This window comes from Palaemon carinicauda, chromosome 10 (assembly GCF_036898095.1).
Source record: "Palaemon carinicauda isolate YSFRI2023 chromosome 10, ASM3689809v2, whole genome shotgun sequence".
Taxonomy (NCBI): domain Eukaryota; kingdom Metazoa; phylum Arthropoda; class Malacostraca; order Decapoda; family Palaemonidae; genus Palaemon; species Palaemon carinicauda.
This window is the reverse complement of record NC_090734.1, coordinates 161,197,943-161,219,795: the sequence shown is the minus strand read 5'-3', so window position 1 is coordinate 161,219,795 and position 21,853 is coordinate 161,197,943. Positions and strand designations below refer to the sequence as shown.

The 21,853-nt window shown below is 49.2% G+C and overlaps 1 protein-coding gene across 1 annotated transcript in view; it reads left to right on the top strand.

The window, feature by feature from the left end:
• The window catches only part of LOC137648929 (uncharacterized protein KIAA0513), a 144,160-nt gene that overhangs the window by 28,564 nt on the left and 93,743 nt on the right, over positions 1 to 21,853 (top strand). Inside the window, exons 3-4 of the mRNA XM_068382120.1 lie at positions 7,390 to 7,575; positions 8,029 to 8,125. Of these exons, the coding sequence (XP_068238221.1) occupies positions 7,390 to 7,575; positions 8,029 to 8,125 (283 nt within the window). The remainder of the gene's footprint in view (positions 1 to 7,389; positions 7,576 to 8,028; positions 8,126 to 21,853) is intronic.

The window sequence follows — 21,853 nt, the reverse complement described above, 5'->3', positions numbered from 1 at the left end:
ACTCACACCCTGACCTTTCTTTTTTTCTTTCTTCACATTATCTTTACCTTTCTTCTCATTCTTCCTATCACCCTTCGTTCCAATCTTACTATGTCTAGTCCCTTTATTTTCAATACCACTATCACTACCTTCCTCATTATCACTTACCCTATCCTCTTCCACCATCAACCCGTTACCAGAAGCAGAAGCCACTCCTCCGACTGCACCTTCACCTATGACAGTTTTCATCATCCCCATTACTTGCCCTAACATAGCTTCCATTCGTTTCTCATTTTCTCGCATCCTCATCTCAACACCCTCTTCCACTCTCTCTACAGTTCCCTGAAGTTCCCTAAGTTTCCTTTGCATCTCCTCATTCTCACTACTTAACCTCGCATTCTCCAACAACAACCTCTCCTCTCGCTCATTAGGCAACCGCAATTCCTCCTTTAAAATATACAACTGTTCTTCCATTTCTTCCATTTTGATACCATTAATATTTTAAGTAATTTTCCAAACCTATTTACCCTTGTCCAAAAGTCCAGTTTCAATCCCACCTTCAACAGTCGTCCCTGTTCGGGCGCCAAATTTATGTGGCGGGATATAAACAAAACAACCCCCACACCCTTGAATCTTACTTACTTACAATGGTCTCCACAAAACAAACTTTCCCCTCACGTTATCAGCAGCGGGACTCTTGGACGAAAGGACAAAAATCAAAACAAAACATATCCTTAACACTATATTCTTACAAACTATAATAAATAAATCAATAACCATCCACAATCAAATTACCAACACTTAAAACTAATCAAAACTTAACACCAAATAATATAATATATGATAACCAGAAGCACCATTCATATAACCCGCAAAAACCCTAACAGACTTAAAATTACCCCACACACCAAAACCAATATTTGTTTATGTGTGGACGTCGTTGTCCACACAAGGGCCAACAGTCCTTTTATAGCCCAACCCCACAACTCGGTTGCAACGCCACAATATGGCAACACTTGACACTCAGTCAATACAAAATGTTTTAATTGATTTAGTCCATGAGCGTAATCATCATCATCATCATCACCCTCATCGGTATCATCATCATAAACAGCAATCAGAAGTAAATTCGGTCCGGGTCGTCAACAAGTAAATTAATCTGAGCAGTCCTATCAAGTTCTGTTATAGGCCAAGTCGTCAACAAGTAAATCAATCTGAGCAGTCCTATCAAGTTCTGTTATAGGCCAAGTCGTCAACAAGTAAATCAATCTGAGAAGTCCTATCAAGTTCTGTTATAGGCCAAGTCGTCAACAAGTAAATCAATCTGAGCAGTCCTATCAAGTTCTGTTATAGGCCAAGTCGTCAACAAACAAATTTACATTCAAGAAAATCTCTCCAAAGGAGTCTAAAGGAGCCTAAAGGAGGAATTACGGCCTGCAATAAAAAGAAAAACGCTTACGAAAACTCCTAACTAACTAAACTATCGCACTATAATCAAAGATAAACAATAAACTTTCTATCATTCACGAACGCGCCTAACAAAAATGAATAAAAACAGTACTTACTCCGAATATAAAAAAACACTAAACAGCCGGCTTCCGAAGAACAAAAAAAAATAACAACCGACTCCTTCTACAGTCAGAGATCCAATGCGTTCGCCCAAGACATTCATCACCGCCCTATCCTAGCTAAAAAAAATGTAAACAAACAACCTCAAATATACCGACAGTCTTTCCAACAACAACCAATCATTCGCAAACTACCCTCGTTCTTCGGCGCGCACCGCGGACACACAAAACACGCACACACAAACGCACATACACACATACTCTCTCGCGCACACGCGATCTAACAAAACTAAAGCAAATGAAATTCTCTCTCTCTCTCTCTGACAAAACTTAAGTAAATCACTCTCTCTCTCTCTCTCTCTCTCTCTCTCTCTCTCTCTCTCTCTCTCTCTCTCTCTCTCTCTCTAATGACAAAGCTAAAGCAAATAAAATGTCTTGATTTACCAATACTAAAACAACACACTCTCTCTCTCTCTCTCTCTCTCTCTCTCTCTCTCTCTCTCTCTCTCTCTCTCTCTCTCTCTCTCTCTCTCTCTCTCTCTCAATTTGGCAAAACAAAAAAAAAATAAATTAAAATAAAATTAATCCTCCACATCTGAACATGCCTTCTGGCAGGTCCTGAGCCTGATGAGGCAACTCAACGGGTTCATGGACCCCGTGATCGCCCCCCTGAGAAGGCAAGGACACGGTCCTGGACCAGGTGTTCGATGTTCAGAAGGCCCCTGAGACCAGTGCAGCTCTGCCCTGGTCTCGGGGATTGAAGAGTGCCAGAGCCAGGGCCAATGCCCAACTCGCGATTCTTGCCTCCTCCAGTCGTTCCTCTGCCGGGAACAAACTCATCCCACCTCCTCGTCTTCAGCAGAGGAGGTATTTTGAGATCTTGGGTGAGTCTAGTCTCGCTCTTCCTCTCCATCACTCCGTAGAAGAGCTGGCTAAGGGAGTTCCTTTCGAGAAGCTCTCTGCCCGGCAGGTGTCGTTCTCGGCGTCAGAGATCCTGAGCCATGAGAAGGTCGCGAAGTGCGCCATGCAGGCCACTTCGTGGCTGGATATATGGCTAGGAACTCTGGGCATCCTATTGCGCTCCGAGGACTTGTCTAAGGAGACCAATAGGAAGGCCCTGGAGACCTTCTTACTCTCGGGCACCCGCTCCATCGAGTTCCTGGCGCACCAGGTCACCACCCTGTGGGCCAACTCGGTATTGAAGCGGCGCGATGCGGTGACCGAGAGGTTCCACCCGAAGGTCCCCGCCGTGGATGTCTGTAGGCTCAGACATGCTTCCCTCCTTGGGGAGAATCTGTTGGAGCCACAGGATATGGAGCGAACGGCTGAGAGGTGGAGGAAATCTAGCCAGGACTCCCTCCTCCATAGGATCCTTACAGCTCGGCCCTATAAGCCTCCAGCTCCGCAGCAACAGCAGCAGCAGCCTCGTAAGGCTAAGAAAGTGGTGTCTAAGCCCCAGCCCTTTCCAGCCAAGGTCAAGAGGGGTGGTAAGTCCTCCAGGGGAGGCAAGACTCCTAGAGGGAGCGGCCGCGGCCGCGGCCGCAAACACTAGGAGTGGCAATCCCCCCGCGTGTCCACCTGTGGGGGGATGCCTTCGACGTTGCGTGCACAGGTGGCAGCAACACGGGGCCGATGTTTGGACGGTTTCTGTGATCGGCCAAGGCTATCGCGTCCCGTTCATAACATCTCAACCTCCCCTGTCAGCGAATCCAGTGTCGTTGAGCTCCTATGGCATGGGATCGGTAAAGGGGCTAGCCCTTCGGACAGAAGTCGAGACCATGCTCAAGAAGGATGCCCTCCAGGAGGTCGCCGACGGCTCCCCAGGCTTCTTCAGTCGACTCTTTCTTGTAAAGAAGGCATCTGGAGGCTGGAGACCTGTCATCGACCTCTCGGCTCTGAACGGGTTTGTCAAGCAAACTCGGTTCAGCATGGAGACAGCGGACACGGTCAGACTTGCGGTGAGACCTCTAGACTTCATATGCACACTGGATCTAAAGGACGCGTAATTCCAGATCCCAATCCATCCGTCTTCCAGGAAGTACTTGAGATTCTGTCTAGACGACAAGATCTACCAATTCAAGGTGCTGTGTTTCGGTCTCTCCACAGCACCTCAGGTGTTCACCAGAGTGTTCACCCTGGTTTCATCTTGGGCGCACAGGAACGGCATCCGTATCCTTCGTTATCTGGACGACTGGCTGATCCTAGCAAACTCGGAGTCGACCCTTCTTCGGCACCGAGACAGGATTCTAGGTCTTTGCCAGGATCTGGGGATCGTGGTAAACCTTGAGCAGTCCTCTCTGCAGCTGTCCCAACAACTGGTTTATCTAGGCATGCTAATAGACACCAATCTCCACATAGCCTTTCCATCAGACGACAGGATAGCAAGGCTGAGGAGGGTGGCGGAACCCTTCCTCAGGCGAGAAGAGCTTCCCGCCCAATCGTGGTTGCGTCTCTTAGGTCACCTGTCCTCCCTGGCTCGTCTGGTTCCAAACGGCCGCCTCAGGATGAGATCCCTGCAGTGGCGGCTCAAGTCCCGGTGGAATCAAGGATCCGATTCCCCGGACGTTCAGGTCCCGATAGGATCTTTGGAACGGATGGACCTGCGGTGGTGGCTGGTCGCCGAGAACCTGCGAAAGGGAGTGAGTCTTCTCGTCCTCCCCCCGGAATTGACATTGTTTTTGGACGCGTCAAAAGAAGGGTGGGGGGCGCACGTTCTGAACCGAAGGACCTCAGGCCTTTGGTCAGAATCAGAAAAGTGCCTGCACATCAACCTGCTAGAGTAAGGCCGCCTTTCTGGCTCTTCAACAGTTCCAACGGACCCTGGCGGGTCACTCCGTGGTGGTGATGAGCGACAACACCACGGTAGTGGCTTATATCAACAAGCAGGGAGGCACTTTTTCGCAGCAGCTATCCCATCTTGCAGTAGAGATTCTGAGGTGGACCGAAGTCCACTCGATAACACTATCAGCTCGCTTCATTCCTGGCAAGAGGAATGTGCTCGCCGACAGTCTGAGCAGGGCCTCGCAGATAGTGAGTACCGAGTAGTCTTTGGATCCTCAGATAGCCAACAAAGTCTTGACTTCGTGGGGTTCCCCGACCGTGGACCTGTTCGCGACAGCGTTGAATTTCAAGCTGCCTCTGTACTGCTCCCCAGTCCTGGACCCCAAGGCGCTCTGGCAAGATGCTTTCCAGAAACGGTGGGACAACATCGACGTGTACGCCTTCCCACCGTTCTGTCTGATGAGAAGGGTGCTCAACAGGACCAGACTATCGCTCAACTGTTCGATGACTTTGGTAGCTCCGCTATGGCATCATGCGGAATGGTTCCCGGACCTTTTGCAGATCCTGACGGAGCTCTCGAGAGAACTTTCTCCACGACACGAGCTTCTCAGACAACCCCACTCCAACATCCCTCACAAGGCCTTGGCCTCGCTTCGGCTTCACGCCTGGAGACTGTCCAGCGTCGCCTCACGGAGAGAGGCTTTTCGCAACAGGTTGCGGATAGAATGTCTCGGCACCTGCGAAAGTCCTCTGAGGGAGTCTACCAGGCGAAGTGGAGAGTCTTTTGTGGTTGGTGTCGTGGGAGGGGTATCTCTCCACTCGATGCCACTATTCCAGCAATAGCGGAGTTCCTCGTATATCTGCGAGAGGACATGCACCTTTCTGTCTCTGCAGTGAAAGGCTATCGCTCAGCCTTAAGCTTGGCTTTCAGGCTGAAAGGCGTGAACATTTCTTCCTCGCTTGAACTCTCACTACTCATACGTAGCTATGAGCTTACCTGCCCCCAGTCAGAAGTGAGATCTCCTCCTTGGAACGTGGTTCGGGTCCTCAGGGCTCTTAAGAGACCTCCCTTCGAACCATTACGCCAGGCCTCCGATCACCACCTGTCTTGGAAGACGGCTTTCCTGCTCGCTTTGGCTTCAGCCTAGCGGGTTAGTGAACTTCATGGTCTCTCGTACGACATCGCCCATTCAAGGGGATGGGGGGATTTAACGTTCAGGTTCGTCCCTGAGTTTGTTGCCAAGACTCAGAATCCTGGGGTGCCGGATCCTCGGTTCGACTTTCAGGATCGCGAGTCTCCGTTCTGTAACAAGCGACCCAGACCAGCTGCTACTATGTCTAGTGAGGTGTCTGAGATACTACTTGAAGAGAACAGCTGCAGTCCGTCCTTAAGTGCGAGCATTGTTTGTAAGCACAGGCAGGACGAAGAGGAGGGTCACCAGGAACACCATCTTGGCTTGTATTCGAAGGGTTATCCACCATGCCTTGAATCCAGACCCTCCTCCGTCACATCGCCCTAGGGCACTCGACGTCAGGGGTGTTGCTACGTCCCTGGCCTTCAAGAGAAACTTCTCTGTGACGCAGGTGCTTCAAGCTGGGGTCTGGAAGCGTCAGACGACCTTCACAGCCCACTACCTGCAGGACGTGACCCACAGGAGCCTCGATACGTTTTCTATCGGCCCTGTGGTGGCTGCACAACAGCTGGTCTAACCTCAGGCTCCTTTATGGACAAGTAGCAGTAGGTTGAGGGCATTGTTACCCGGTTTTAGTCTGCGTGAATGAAAGAGTATGTCTGACCCTTACTTCTTTCTTCATTCTCCCCTCTCTTGGGGAAGCAGCATCCTGGTCTTCGCATAGCGGACCTCGACCTCTGCAGGTAACCCATGCTTCCTTGTGCTCCTAGTATTAAGCTTTTTACTGTTGCGTCCCCCATACCCTGACAAGGTGTTATTGGGAATGTCCTATCCTAGATTCCTATCTAAAGGTCTCAAGGTCAACTTCATAGGACGAGTCACACTTTCCTCCACACACAACTTATGTAGGCCACTCGTTCCTAGCGAAGCAAGGAACTTGTGAGGTGCAGGGGCTCCTTCTCCCAAGTGCTACTCATTGAGAGGGGGAGTCCCCGGGCAAAGCCGAAGTCAGTAAGGCTGGGGACTTTCCACCCTTCCTAAAGGGTAAGTCACCCAATGTAAATAGCGTGGTTTGTATTTCGGTTACGGAACAAATGACAAATTCGGAGATAATTTGTATTTTTCCTAACCATACAAACTTTAGCTATTTACACATATTTGCCCACCAGCCCTGGCCCCCAAGTCAAGTCCTACTTTTAAGTGAAGTGAAGCAAATCACCGGTGTGTGTGTGGGGGGGTGGGGAGGGGTAGCAAGCTATCCCTTCCCCTGCCCCTGCTAACTAGCGCGGGGGTAGTTAACCCTCGTTAAAAACTATTGGCTCGTCATTTCAGCTACGCCGAAAGGTAAACCCAATGTAAATAGCTAAGGTTTGTATGGTTAGGAAAAATAAAAATTATCTCCGAATTTGTCCTATTTCCTGAATAAAAACACAATACCTAATATACTGTCATTTTCTGCTAATGATAGGATTGTAATATTGTTTGTTAAAATGTTGGCAATCCTGTATCCACTGTATATATATAAGAGAGAGAGAAAGATTATGACTCATGTCAAGCAAATAGATAAGTAATGCAACAAAGGAGAGACTGTTTTGTGTATTTACTTTCATAGGATTTATATCTTGATTGTATAAAGTATTTCTTCTCATGCCTAATTTTGGTCATAGGCAGTTACTTTGCCTAGTTACATGAGAATTGTAGATATCGTAGATATTTTTTTTAAGTCAGTATGAAAATTTTGCTCTGAGAGAAATAAGATAGCCATTTTATATTCCTGTATACTCAGTCATTCTGTAGGAGGTAGAATTTTCATACATCATCATAGCCCTAATATCACTTAATTCATATTCCCTTCATATTGTATTTAAATTTTGTGTATATTTAGTCATTCTTCCAGGAGGATTACTTATGTTTATTTTCATTTTAAGGAAACTTTCAAGCTTGAGAACTTGAAGGAGTTTCGACCGACATTAGAGGAACTGATGCAATCGGAGTCTTCGTCTGAACCCTCCACTCTTCCTACAAATACTCCGGAGTCACCGAAGACTGGCTTCAAATATCACTTCAAAAACCACTTCAATCAAGCAATTCCCAAAAAACTTGTCGACTATAAGGTACGCATGGTAATCGGCGATGAAAGGAGAAGGGGTACGAAAGTAAAACAGGCACGAACATTCGAAAGAGGAGAATTTATGCGAAAAATTAGAGCCCACAATTTTGCCTTGAAAACTATCAAACAAATATTTTTACTAAATAAGGATTGCTAGAAATGTGAGCTTATTTACGGCTTCTCTCATCCAAAATAGCTGTATTATTTCTGCAAGAGCTATATGCACATACAGTACTGTATTACCCATTTCAGACGAAAGTATGAGACTATCTTTGGTGAAGTTTTGTTCATTGTATAAACAATTGTACTGAACAACATTGTGTTTTTGCTATACAGAAATTTAAGCCAAGATATGTCAACCTATTTTTTTGGGAAACATAATTGTAGATTTTCCATTTTATCAAGTTTTATATTAGATTTAATTACTTAAGAGTGTTTATTTTATCTTTTATTCTAGCAATTGGCAATGAGAACTTTAAGTGGAGACACTGAAGAACAACAGCCTGTGAACTGTGCCATCAATGTGGAGTATGTCGATGAGAAGAAAGAAGCAGGTGAGTCATGAAAGACTTTTGTAACTTATATAACGGTAATACAGTGATCCCTCGTTTATCGCGGTAGATAGGTTCCAGACCCGACCCCGATAGGTGAAAATCCGCGAAGTAGTGACACCATATTTACGTATTTATTTAACATGTATATTCAGACTTTTAAAACCTTCCTTTGTACGTAGTACTGTTAACAAACTACCCTTTAATGTACAGAACACTTGATGCATGTACTACAGTACCCTAAACTAAAACAGGCACAAATATTGAAGGCGATTTTATATCATGCGTTTCCTAAACACGCCAAATAGCACGATAAAAAATGGCAACCAATGTTTTGTTTACGTTTATCTCTGATCATAATGAAGAAACAAACGCATTTAGTGTACACATCTGTGTATAGGTTAGTTTTTGCATCGATTATATTGATTATACAGTATGTTGATTTTGTTATTACCAATGTTTTACTTAATTTTTCTCAGGACTTCCAAATGAAATGTTTTTCTTTATGACGCCGCCTGAAACGGCGGCGTCATAAATTACACTCCATCTTCGATCGTAATAAGGAAACGAAGGCATTTAATGCGCATGATGAAAGTGATAAATAATGATATTACAGTAAAAGCTTTTAGAAAATATGTTATTACAAATATTATTTACCGTATATAAAATCATACATACGTAGCAAAGCAGGAAAACAATTTAAGAGAGAGAGAGAGAGAGAGAGAGAGAGAGAGAGAGAGAGAGAGAGAGAGAGAGAGAGAGAGAGAGAGAGTTGTTTTACGTACGTAAATGTAAATTTTAAACAAAAAAATAGCCCCATTTCATATAAGATAGGTTATTACAAATATTTTATTTTATCATATTACAGTAGTCTATAATACAGTGGTACCTCTACATACGAATTTAATTCGTTCCACAACCAACTTCGGATGTAGAAAATGTTCGGATGTAGAAACGAATTTTCCCATAAGAATACATGGTAATTCATTTAATTCATTCTTCAGCCTAAAAACCCATAATAAATCCTTAATAAATGGCTACACATAATTACACATAACAATAACATAACTGCATAATATGAAAGAAGCATGTAAAAAAAGACAATTATAAAGAAATAATAAATGAAAAATTTGTTTTATTGCCACTTTACCTTAGAGACAGGCCAACGCAGGTGTAGGATTTGCTACGCCAGGAGGAGACGGACGATCGGCGAGAAGGTAGACATGGTGTTAACATGTTCTTTAAATAAATACTCTCTCTCTCTCTCTCTCTCTCTCTCTCTCTCTCTCTCTCTCTCTCTCTCTCTCTCTCTCTCTCTCTCTCTCTCTCGTTCTTCTTCACTGTTAGTGTTAGAGACGTCTATTAATTTTTTCTGAGTGAGAGAGAGAGAGAGAGAGAGATTAAATAAAAATTTGTTGTGTACATATGATTTTTAACAGCGTTAACGAGTTGAAAGACAGTTAAATGTAACTAAAAAAACAATATCAGCGAATCTGAATTCCTTTATTAACTAAAACAAATATTGATACAAACACACTCGTGTGCGTATGCGCAAACACACACACACGCACGAGGAGACACGATCGGCGAGGAGGTAGAGATGGAGACTGCAATAACATACCGTAACTTACACTACGGAAATTTTAATCTAACTTAGCTTATTTATTTTTTTTATTTTTAAATTTCATATTTTTTACATTTTTTTCTTTTGATTTTTTATTTTCATCACTTTCAGTGACGAGTTACGGTATGTTATCACAGGCACCATCTCTACCTCCTCCCCGACCGTCTCTCTTACTGCGTAGCAATTTTTGTACGTGTGTGTGTGTGTTTGTGCAAACGCACACGAGTGTGTTTGTATCAATATTTGTTTTAGTTGATAAAGGAATTCAGATTAGCTGTTATTACTTTCTCAGTTACATTTAATTGTTTTTCAACTTGTTAACGCCGTTAAAAATCATATGTACTCTAAACACATTTTTGTTCCGTAACCGAAATACAAACCACGCTATTTACACAGGGTTTACCTTTTAGCGCAGCTGAAATGGCGAGCCATTAGAATTTAACGAGGGTGTATTACTCCCGCGCTAGTTAGCGGGGGGGGGGGGGGGGGAGTGGTAGCTAGCTACCCCTCCCCTCCCTCACACACAGATGAATGCTCACTTTCACTTTTGGCTCGGACTGTGACAGACGTCTCTGTCTTGGTCCTCTCTTGGCAGCCATTGTTTGTTTTGTCTTTACTTAATCGCTTACTTTTCATTTACTCAATATATATGTAAACATGTTTTCATGTTTGTATACATATTTGAGTATAGAAATATGTAAGTTTCCTTTTCAGATTTGTGTGTGTAGTGTACTTATCTACGTGGTGTCCTCGGCAGTTGGCCGCCATGGCGTTATGGGTGGCGATCGAGTTTGACTTATGTCTTTCTCTCTCTCTCTCTCTTGAGGTCGTTCACCCTTTTACTACGTGTTACTACGCCCTTGTAGCTTCCTTCCCGTGTGGGGGGTTGCTACGCCGTACGTTTGTCTCAATTAGTTTATGAATCTAATTGTATTTGTTGATTTTTCAGCTCTGTAGAACGATTCCTTTCGGGGTTTTCGTTCTTTCTTTAGTGTTCATTCATTTTTAAATTACATAATTACATAGTTACATAATTATAATTGTTATAATTCTGTTTTGGTTACAGCTCTCCTTCCGTGAGTGTAAGTGGTTGTGAGGGCACGTGCCTGTTGTGTAATTCTTGTTTCCTTTCCCTCGGGATTCCTCTTCGGAGCCTTCCCAGGGGAATGAATGTGTACTAATGTTTTTTTGTTTTATTTTTTTACAGTTACCGATCTAGTTCGTTTCTGTAATATGGCAACAGTGTGAGCTGTCTTGTTGAGTCCTGGGGATTCGGCTGTTGCTGCCTCCCCCCTTGTGTTTTCGTCAGGGGCGTGTCTCCTTCTACTGGAAGTACTCCCGTGACGACGGACAGCTCTCCAGTTCATTTTAGAACTCTCTGGAGGCTTGGGCAGGTAACTTTCCTTCCGAGGGAAGTTTTTCCTGTCCAGGCTTGAGTTTTTCCCCTTATGGAAGGTTCTCCTCTTGCTTTTTTTTTCGTGCGACTATGCTCTTGGTGCTGAGCGGTCACACCTGCAGTTTCACTCAAGGGGCTGGGCAACTGCAGGAGCTCCTCTTCGGAGGATTGCTCCTTTTAGGTCACTGCTGACCAGTCTCTTCTACGAAGTGTTTCTCTTTCGTTCGCGAGAAAGTACACTCATAGAGACTCCTCTTCGGAGGTTTCTTCTGTTGCTGTTGCTGTTGCTGTTGGCCTCCCTCGCCGTAAGGCCCACCGTCCGCCTCGTCGTAAGGGCCTCTCATCTCCCTATAAGGGTGCTTGAGGCACCTTTTTGAATCTCCGTTTGCAGCCTACAACTCCTTTTTCTCGATCTTCCGCCTTGGTGCAAATGGACAGCAGTCTGATCTCGTCTTCCGACGGGCAACGGTCTTCCCGACGGACAACGGTCTTCCCGACGGACAACGGTCTTCCCGACGGACAGCGGTCTTCCGACGGACATCAGTCTCCCGGCGGACAACGATTCCTTCGGGGCAAAGGGTTGCCTCCCACGGGGGTTCTTCCCTTGCGTGTCAGGGTTTCCCTGCGCGCCCTTCTGCTGTGTTCTTTCCTGCTCCTACTCAGTGTTAGCGCACAGGCGCTCTTCTGCTCATCAGCGCTCTCCTGTTCGTCAGCGCTTTCATGATGATCATCCCTGCTGTTCCTGTTGGTTCCTGTTACGCGCCCTGTGCGCCCACGTTCGCCCTCGCGATCTAGAACTTCGGTTCAGGTCGGGGTCAAGGACTCTTCTTCTATACGCAGGCTTCCACGCGTAGCCTTCTGCTCGTCAGCGATCATCAGCTCGCCAGCGATCACCTGTCTCTCGGCGATCTCCGGATCGCCCGCGTGTGTTACAGCCGGCACGCCAACGTTCTCCAACTCTTCTGAAGGAATATGGTTCGCCAGCTACTAGCTCACCTGCGCATGCTGATCTCCATCACGCGACCCTCAACTGCGGATGCTGATCGCCATCGCGCGACCCTCAACTGCGGATGCTGATTGCCATCGCGCGACCCTCGACTGCGGATGCTGATCGCCATCGCGCGACCCTCAACTGCGGATGCTCTCAACTGCGGATGCTCTCAACTGCGGATGCTGATCGCCATCGTGCGACCGCACACCTGCGGATGCTGATCACCATCGCGCGACCCTGCGCATGCTGATAGCCATCGCGCGATCGCCCACCTGCAGAGGCTGCTCGCCATCGCGCGACCGCCCATCTGCGCATGCTGATCACCATCGCGCGATGGCCCTCCTGCACATGCTGCTCGCGATCGCTCACCTTCGCATATTGCTCGCCAACGCACGATCGCTCTCCTGCGCATGCTGCTCGACCATCGCGTCGGCATAACACAACGCGCCATCGCCAACCTGCGCGTTAGCGCTCACCAGCCCACCACCGATCGCTTGTTGATCCATATCGCCGGCGGTCTTCCTCGCCCACGCGGCAGCGCGTTTCCTCGCCATCGCGCTAACGCTTGCGTTCGCCGCCTCGGACTTGCGCTCATCCACCTGCCCACCCACACGACCGCTCGCCTGCGCGCCCGCGCGACCGCTTGCCTGTGCGCCCGCGCGACCATTCGCCTGCGCGCCCACACGCCCACGTGCCTGCACGTCTACGCTCGTGCGCGTCCGCGCCTATGCTCTCCAATGTTCGCCCACGCGCAAACCAACGGTTTTCCATCGCGCGGACGGATGGTGTTCCGTCGCGCGAACCTACAGTGTTTCTTCGCAAAAACGTCGGCTTATTTCTTGCAGTATCCATTGCTCATCTATGGGTTATCGCTCGCCGACCACCAGCTCTCGCCCTTCCTACCACGCTCGCCCTCCTTCTGCGCTCCTTCGCTCACCTTCGTTTGCGTTACAAGCATAGGCGCTTCCACGTTCGCCCACGCGAAAATCTTTGAATTACCGTCGCGCGAGCTCCAGGGCGATTGCGACCACGATTCCCAATGGGGTTTTCGCTGCATGGCCAGCCTGGCGAGTTCTTCTGGAGCGTATTTCCAGAACACGGCCTCACCCCGTAAACGCAGAGCATGGCACTTGCAAGAATAGGAGAAACTTAAGGGAGATCTGAGCAATACTCCTTTTTCCTGAACCTGGGTTAGCCCTTCCCCGTCATTCCCTGGAAGGATTTTTGGCGGAGGGCTTTCCGTTCGAGATTTCTCCATCGGACAAGGGGTGACTGCTTACCCCTTCCTCTGGGAGCTTACCAGGTTCTTTCCCTCCTCGGTTACGGCCCGAGGTTTGGTTCAAGGAAGCTACAGGAAGAGCATGGGTACTTTCCTCCTCTCGAGCTCAGGCACCTTGGCCTTTCGTCGTTAAGTATCTAACTTGCGGACAAGCTCTATGTTGTACCATCTGGACGCGCTGACTGAGGGCTTCCTTCGGGTGTCTCATCTGTGGAGGTCGACGACCTCAGACACCCTTCCATCCTTGAGAAGAGTTTGTTTGTGCCCAAGGACAGAGACTTAGACAGCGGCTGTGCGGAGGAAATCGACTTCCGTTTTCACTCCTCCAAGGCGCTTTCTTCCAGACTCTGCAGGGCTCCAGCGCCCTTTTCTTTCAACCACGTCAGCCTAAGTTATCGGCTACGACAACTGGGACAAGGTGTCCAATTGCAGTTTCCTCCTGTCAGGAACAGATGGCATGGGAGACTCCCCCGGGGCCCCGGGGGGGCATAGTCCTAAAAGGAGTTCACGAACTCTAGGATTGCAGGTTTTTCTCTGGGAGGATGCTTAAGGTTACTCATCCGAATGACAGCTTCCCGATGCCCATTCCCGCACAATCTCTGTGATCAGCCAAGGATATCGCGCCTGCCGTCTCTGTCAGCGAATTCAGTGTCTCTGAACCTCTATGCCATAGCGTCAGCAGAGTTGCCCGGTTGGGCAGAATGATCCATACCTTAGGCGAAGGTCTTCCTTAGGATCATCGACGGCTTCACCCCCGGCCTCCTCAGTCGATCCTTTCTTGTAAGAAAGGATCTGAGAGGGGATGTCCTTAGTCGACCTCTCAGCCCTGATCAAGTTTGTCGAACAAACTTCGGCCAGCGTAGACCAGCAGAATCGATCAGACTGGTAACGAGGCGACAGGACTCCTTAAACCCTGGATCGGAAGGACGGGGTACTTTCAGTTTCCATTCCATCCATCTTCCAGGGTTCTCGTCGAATTCAGCCTAGACTGCAAGTATTCCCGCTTATGATGCAGTGTGGCTATCCCGCCGTGGCATAGCAGGTTTGTTTCCCCAGAGAACTCTCCCTGCCTTCCTCTTGGCCGCTCAGGTGCAGGCTTCCGCCTCCTCTGCTGTTTGGAGGGCTGGTCAACTCCGGTAGGCTCGGGTTCGACTTTCTTCAGCGCCGGGACAAGCTTCCGGATGCTTACCATGAGTGTGGGCTCATGGTATTTTGCTTGGAGCCTTCTCTTCCTCTGCCTCAACATCTGGAGTATCTGGCCATGATATTGAGTCAACGGCCTTACCACGTTGGAAACCCCGCTTCTCGTCCGTCCAGCGAGGTTAAGCAACGTCGGTACTTGGATGGGTGACCACCTGGGGACGCCAGATTCTGTTACCACATCCTCCGAGCCTTCCTTTCGGTTGACTGTGGCAAGACTGAGGAGAGTCGCAGTACCTGTTCTCAGTCAAGCAGAGCTTTCAGCCCTACCTTGGAACGTTTCCTAGTTCTCCTTTCCTCATTGACCCGTCTATAGTCCGAACGGTCGCCCCAGGATAAGTTTCATGTGGGGCGATCCAAGTTCCGGTGGCTTCAGGCAATGTTTAACCGGACTTCCTGGCCCCTATGGGACCAGCAGAACTATTAGACCTGCAATGGGTGTTGACCTATGGAGCCTCTTGATGGTAGTGGATATTCTCGTCCTATCCCCACATTCTTGATGCTGTTCTCGGACTCGTCAAAGGAAACGGGGGGGGGGGGGGGGGGGGGGCATGTTCCGGTCCAGGCCTATGGTCAAGACCTGAAGGATACCTCTCCATCATTCAGGCAGGCTTAGGGGCCCTAGTCTGGCCCCTCTACAGATCCTACAGCTCCTGCCGAGTCGCCCCGTGCGCGTCGACTTCATGATTCTGGCGTATTCTAACCAGCAGGGGACGCATTTTCACACCTTCACATCTTGCAGTAGAGATACCGGGATGATTGAGATTCTCTCAATACCACCATCGGCTCTCTCATTCCAGGCAGGGGAATGTTCTCTCAGACTATCCGAGCAGAGCCTCGTAGAGAGAGTATACCTGGGGGTCTTTGACCTTGGGTAACCAGCAAGTACTGGTCTGGGGGACCTGATCGCGACAGCTTGGAACCTCAAGCTTCCGCTATTCTTCCCCCCAGTCTCAGACCCCGAGACTCTGGCAAGATGCATTCCGGTGATGGTGGGACAACTTCGACGCCTGCGTCTTCCCTCCTTTTTGTCTGTGGACAATGGGTCTCAACAAGACCAGGTTGTCTGTCAACCTTTCAATGGGAGAGCTCCACTGGGACTATGCGCAGAACGGTTTCTGGACCCTCTGCTTCCCCTGACGGAACTCCCGGGAGAGCTGCTCCCACGGCGCAGACTACTCAAGCAACCACACTGCGACATCTCTCCCAAACCGGGGCGTCGCTTCGGCTTCATGCCTGGAGACACTACGCCTCCTCCTCAAGAAGAGACAACCCGCTACAGTCGCGGTACGGAGGTCGCGTCATCTGCGATAGTCATCCACAGGGGTCTCCCAGGCAAAGTGAAGAGTCTAAGGTGGTTGGTGCCGTGGGAGATATACCTCTTCCTTTGAGGCCTCTTCTCCAGCAATAACGGTCTTATTGCCTTTCGGCGGGAGGAAACTCCTTTCCGCTCTCGGCAGTGAAGCCTGTCGCTCAGCCTTTCCCTGACCTTCAGGCTTAAAGGAATAACTTTTTCCTATTTGCTGGATCTATCCTCGCTCATGCGAAACTACGATCGTCCCTGCCCTAGTCGGAGGAAGACCTCCAACTTGGAGCATGGCTCGGACTTTTAGTCCTTTAAGAGATCTTCTCAAGACCCTTTACGACAGGCCTCGGATTGTATTCCGCCTTGGGTCTCCTGCTCACTCTGGCCACGGCCAGTGTGTAAGCAATCTTCTTGGTCTCTTACGACTCCCCCCTTTCTAAGGAAGAGGGGAAGGCAACATTCAGGCTCGCTCCTGAGTTGTTGGCTAGACTCAGAATCTGGGGGTCCCGGCCCTTCGGTCCGATTCATTCAAGATTTCGAGTCTCCATTCTGTATCTGATGTCCCAAGACCTTCTCTTTCTTGCCAGTAAAGGAATCGAGAGGTTAGCGCTGGGAACAGCTGCAGTTTGTCCTCAGTTGCAGCCGATTTGGGAGCACAAGGAGGACATGGGGGAGAGTCACCAGTATACCTCTTCAGCCCGGACTCAAGGACATTCATCTCGACCTGTCTCCAGACCCTCCCCCGTCACGTCGCCCTACAGCACGATGTTGGATACATCGCAACGTCCCTCGCCTTCGAGTAATACTATTCTGTGACGCAGGTGGTACAAGCTGGAGTCTGGAAGCGTCTAATGACCTTCGCAGCCCGCTTCCTGCAGGGCGTGACCCACAGGAGTCTCGATACGTTTTCTATCGCTCTGTGGTGGCTACACAACAGCTGGTCTAACCTCAGGCTCCTTTTTGGACAGGTAGCAGAAGGTTGAGGGCATTGTTATCAGGTTTTAGTCTGCATGAACGAAAGAAGTATGTCTGGCCCTTACTTCTTTCTTCATCATCCCCTCTACGGGGAAGCAGCATCCTGGTCTCTGCATAGCTGACCTCGAACCTCTGCAGGTAAACCATGCTTCCTTGTGTTCCGAGTATTGAGTCAATACTGTCACGTCCCCCATACCCTGACGAGGTGGTATTGGGAACGTCCTAACCCAGAGTTCCTTCTGGAACTCCAGGTCAACTGCCTAGGACGGGTCACACTTCTTCCTTCACACACAAGCTTACGTAGGCCACATGGTTCCTTGCGGAGCAAGGAACTTGTGAGGTGCAGGGACTCCTTTTATCGAGTGCTACTCACTCGGATTCTGAGTCCCCGGGTAAAGCCAAAGCCAGTATGGCTGGGGACTTTCCACCCTACCTAAGGGGTAAGTCACCCTGTGTAAATAGCGTGGTTTGTATTTCGGTTACGGAACAAATGACAAATTCGAAGATAATTTGTATTTTTCCTAACCATACAAACCTTAGCTATTTACACACATTTGCCCGCCAGCCCTGTCCCCCAAGACAAGTCCTACCTCTAAGTGAAAGTGAGCATTCATCTGTGTGTGAGGGAGGGGAGGGGTAGCTAGCTACCACTCCCCTACCCCCCCGCTAACCAGCGCGGGGGTAATACACCCTCGTTAAATTCTAATGGCTCGCCATTTCAGCTGCGCTAAAAGGTAAACCCTGTGTAAATAGCTAAGGTTTGTATGGTTAGGAAAAATACAAATTATCTTCGAATTTGTCATTTTTTTAATCTCTCTCTCTCTCTCTCTCTCTCTCTCTCTCTCTCTCTCTCTCTCTCTCTCTCTCTCTCGGAAAGAAAAATAATAGACGTATCTAACACTATAACAGCGAAGAAGAACAAGAGAGAGAGAGAGAGAGAGAGAGAGAGAGAGAGAGATATTTTATTTAAAGAACATGTTAATGCTATGTTTAGAGAGAAACAGAAAAAGAGAGAAGTCTTATTTAAAAGAGCTTGTTAATGCTATCATGGTTTTCTTTGCATCACTTTTTTCTTTCTTTCTGTTCATCACGCTTGCCCTTCTCACAAATGATCGTTGCCAACCATTTTTTTGTCCTTTATCCCTATCAACAAAAGGCGTTCTATCTCTTCTAGGGTATTGCTATGATGTCTTGTAATAATGGTGATCCCCTTCGATGGTTATTTGCTTTAATGGCTGCTTTCAGCTTGATGATCCTCGAGATCATAGGCCTATTCCAGCCATATTGTTTAACCATACAGTATCACTCACATGCACACTGCTCTCATGTTTTTCTACAATTTCTTGCTTCAATTCTAATGAAAGAATTGCCTTCTTCCTGTACTGAAACTTAGCTTCTTAGGCACCATGGTTATAGGTAAATCAAAAAGGAAATGTGAGAAAAGGAAGAAAATAAGCACTGTTAATAACAGACCAAACAGAGGACAACCACACGATACACACAAGAATAGATAACTGAGCACTCGACGCTCAATGGCGTAATGTTTACTTCGTGTGTCGAAATAAAATTCGGGTGTGGAGTAAAAAATTTGCTCGAATTTTACTTCGGATGTTGGAAAATTCGGATGTAGATACGTTCGTGTGTAGAGGTTCCACTGTACTGTAAAGTTCAGTACAGTATGTTGTTGTTAGTCGTGGCGATGAAATTCTCACGAAACAAAAACACAGCATTCGATTACAACAGCTGATTCATTCTCTCTCTCTCTCTCTCTCTCTCTCTCTCTCTCTCTCTCTCTCTCTCTCTCTCTCTCTCTCTTCGTGTTATACAATACTTACATATAGATGAAGAAACTAAAATTAGTTTGTTCCGTAACCTAATACAATCCACGCTATTTACATGGGGTATTATTTTGGCGGAGCTGAAATGACGAGCCATTAAATCTTAACGAGGGTTAACTACCCCCTCGCTAGTTAGCGGTGGGTAGGAAGGGGTAGCTAGCTACCTCTCCCCCCCTCACACTGTGAATAGCTCAATTCACTTTTGGTTCAGGTGATGATCAGACGTTTCTGCTCTCACCCTCGCTTGACAGCCTATAATCTTTTTCTGCTTTCTCTTTAAACAGTTTGTGTGTGAAGTTGGCCTCGACTCTATAACAATGCGTACTTGCCCTGGACTTCCTAATCGCCTGTGCTGGACTTTTATGTCCTCTATGGATATGGATCCTCACGCCCTTTGCCCTCTTTGCCGAGGTCAACGGTGTGACAAGGAAAATGTGTGTAGTGAGTGCAGGGAGTGGTCTGCCTCCCAGTGGGAGAAGTTCGGCCGTAGGCGCAAGAAGAAGTCCAAGAGAAACCGATCTCCTTCGAAGGTGACTTTGAAGAAGGAGGTCTCTAAGGACTCCTCTTGCGCCGCCCGAACCTCCTCCGAAGGTCTCCCTCGTTCGGCTTCACCTGTGAAACCGCCGAGTGAGATCGCAGGCCCTAGTGGTTTTTGCCAACCTCGGGGTGGTGGAGAGGGCGTGGCCTCCCTTAGCGAGGTTGATGAATTTGACTGTACGGTATCTAACCATGGTTTATTTCAGCTTTGGGCTTCCTTGGGGCTTAAGGGCACTCCCTCCAAGGAAGGCCTGTTTGACTTGTTGCAGCTGGGGGCTGCAGTCAAACAGTCGCCGGTAATTCCTGAGGTTTATCCTTCGGACATTGTCAACGCTGTTTTGACTGTCCCTTCTGACGTGACAAGTCAAACCCTTGATCCTGCTGCCTCGGATGTTGCTGATATCTCACCTCTCCCTTCCGCGCAGCCTTCGATGAGGAAGGTGGGTCCTCCGGTCTCTCCTGCGAGCTCATCTCCCCCCCGGGGGAGCTCGCTTTCAGAGACACCTCTTCGAAGGACCGATGATCCTGACTCCTTACCCAGGGGTCGCATTCGACGTAAGGCCCGTAGGCCTCTTCGAGAGAGGGGGCTCCCTTCTCCCTATAAAGGGGTGAAGAGGCGCCTCTTTGGGTCTCCTTCTCCTCCCCTGTGGAGGAATTACCTTGTCAGGAGAAGGTCATACCTGCAACATCCCTTGACACCTCTGCGGATCGTTTACGATCCCCTACTCCTGCCAGATCTTCAGTGCTGCCGTCACCTGTAATCCTACAGGCACCGTCCCCTTAGGGGGAAAAGGACTGGGGTTAAGGCCCTGGCCCCTGCGCGCTTGGGTGCAGTTGAGTGTAGGTCATCTTTGTCCTACTCGTCAACGATCTCCTGTTCGCCAGCGCTCTCCAACGCGCCAGCGATCTCCTGTGCGCCAGCGCTCTCCTGCTCGCCAGCGCGCCCTCTTCATCTTGAGGATGATCAACGCTCCCCAACGCACCAGCGATCTCCTGCTCGCCAGCGCCTTTCTGGGCGCGCTCTTCAGCCTGTGAAGGACCAACGCTCCCCAACGCGCTAGCGCTCTCCTGCGAGCCAGCGCACTCCTGGACATCCAGAGAAGGTACAACGCCTTCCAAAGCGCCAGCGATCTCCTACTCGCCGGAGCTCCCCTGCTCGCCAGCGCTCCTTAGGGCGCCCCCAGCCTGAGAAGCAACAACTTCCTGATGGGCGCACTGCGCGCCATTACTCTCCTGTGCGCGCAAGCACGCACTAGTGCCTGTGCCTGTTGCACGCCCTGCGTGCCCACGCTCGCCAGCGCCCTCAAGATCTTCTGATTCAGACGCTCGCAAGGGTTCACCTTTGCCTCACTTGTCGATTCCTACACTCCCAGTTGCTCCTGCGTGCCCTTCGATTACTGAGCGCCTCTTAAGTTTGGCGCACCCACGCCCACATCTCCTACAGCTCGCCCTTCACGCCAACACGCTGTGGGGCCTGCAGGCTCTAAAGAAGGGGCCTCTCCTTCATGCGCCCCAATCACTGACAGATCTGCGCGCCACCAGTTGAGGGAGACCAAGTCTTCTAGGAGACATCTCTCTCCCTCCCACCATCACCAGCGCTCTCCTAAGAGGTCGCGCGCCCACTCGCCAGCTCGTTCTCTGAACGTTCTCCTACGCGTTCATATGCACGCTCTCCTACTCGACCTCGTGCATTCACCTGCGCGCCCCCACGCGTGTTCACCTGCGCACCAATCACCTGCACGCCACCACGCGTGGTCCTATGGTCGCCATTCTCCTACGCGCGAACGCTCACCCACAGGACGCTCGCCTAAGCGCCATCGCGCTACCTCGCCTGCGCGCCCTATCGCCACGCTAACGTGCGCCCTCGCGCGCGCCCACGCCCGGGCGCAGCATCGTACCCGCCCGTGTGGGTCATACGGATCGCAAGGATCATCAGCAGGACGTTCCTCCTGGGAGGCGTTCCCAGGATTCACCTCCGCGCAAAAGGAGGACAACGGCAGAACAAGAAAGATCGGCAGAGAGGTCTAGGCAATCATCTTTTTCTTTTCAGGAAGGCCCCGTGGTTTCCACTCCTAAGGGTCGCGAGATCCCCTTTTCTCCAGCGGGGATTGCTGACACAGCGTCAGTTACCCATTTACCATGGTTCCGCCACATGATCAATGCTGTGGTCCAGGCTATTAAGCCTTCCAGCACTGATCAGGGACGGGATCCTGTGACGGGTTCTCCACCGTTGAAGAAAAGGAAAGGAGTGGGCTTTGTGGTGACTCCTCCCCGGGAAAAGCTGGTCTCCAGGAACCCCATCAGGCGGACCCCTTCTCCTTCTCCAACCTCTGCAGCTCCACCCCCTCCTGTAGATGAGTTTATCTCGTCCTCGGGGGATTCCTCTAACTCGGAGAATTCTCCCTTGGCACCAAGGGGAGAATTTTCTCCGGATAGAGGAGGGGTTGCACGTGAGGAGGGTCCTCCTCAGGCGTCTTTGTTGGAGTCCTACTTCCCTCCCAGGAGGGAATCGAAGGACACCAAGACTGTTCCAGAATCTTCATCGAGGATTCGTCAAGAGCCAGCTATCCCTGGGGAGGACGTCC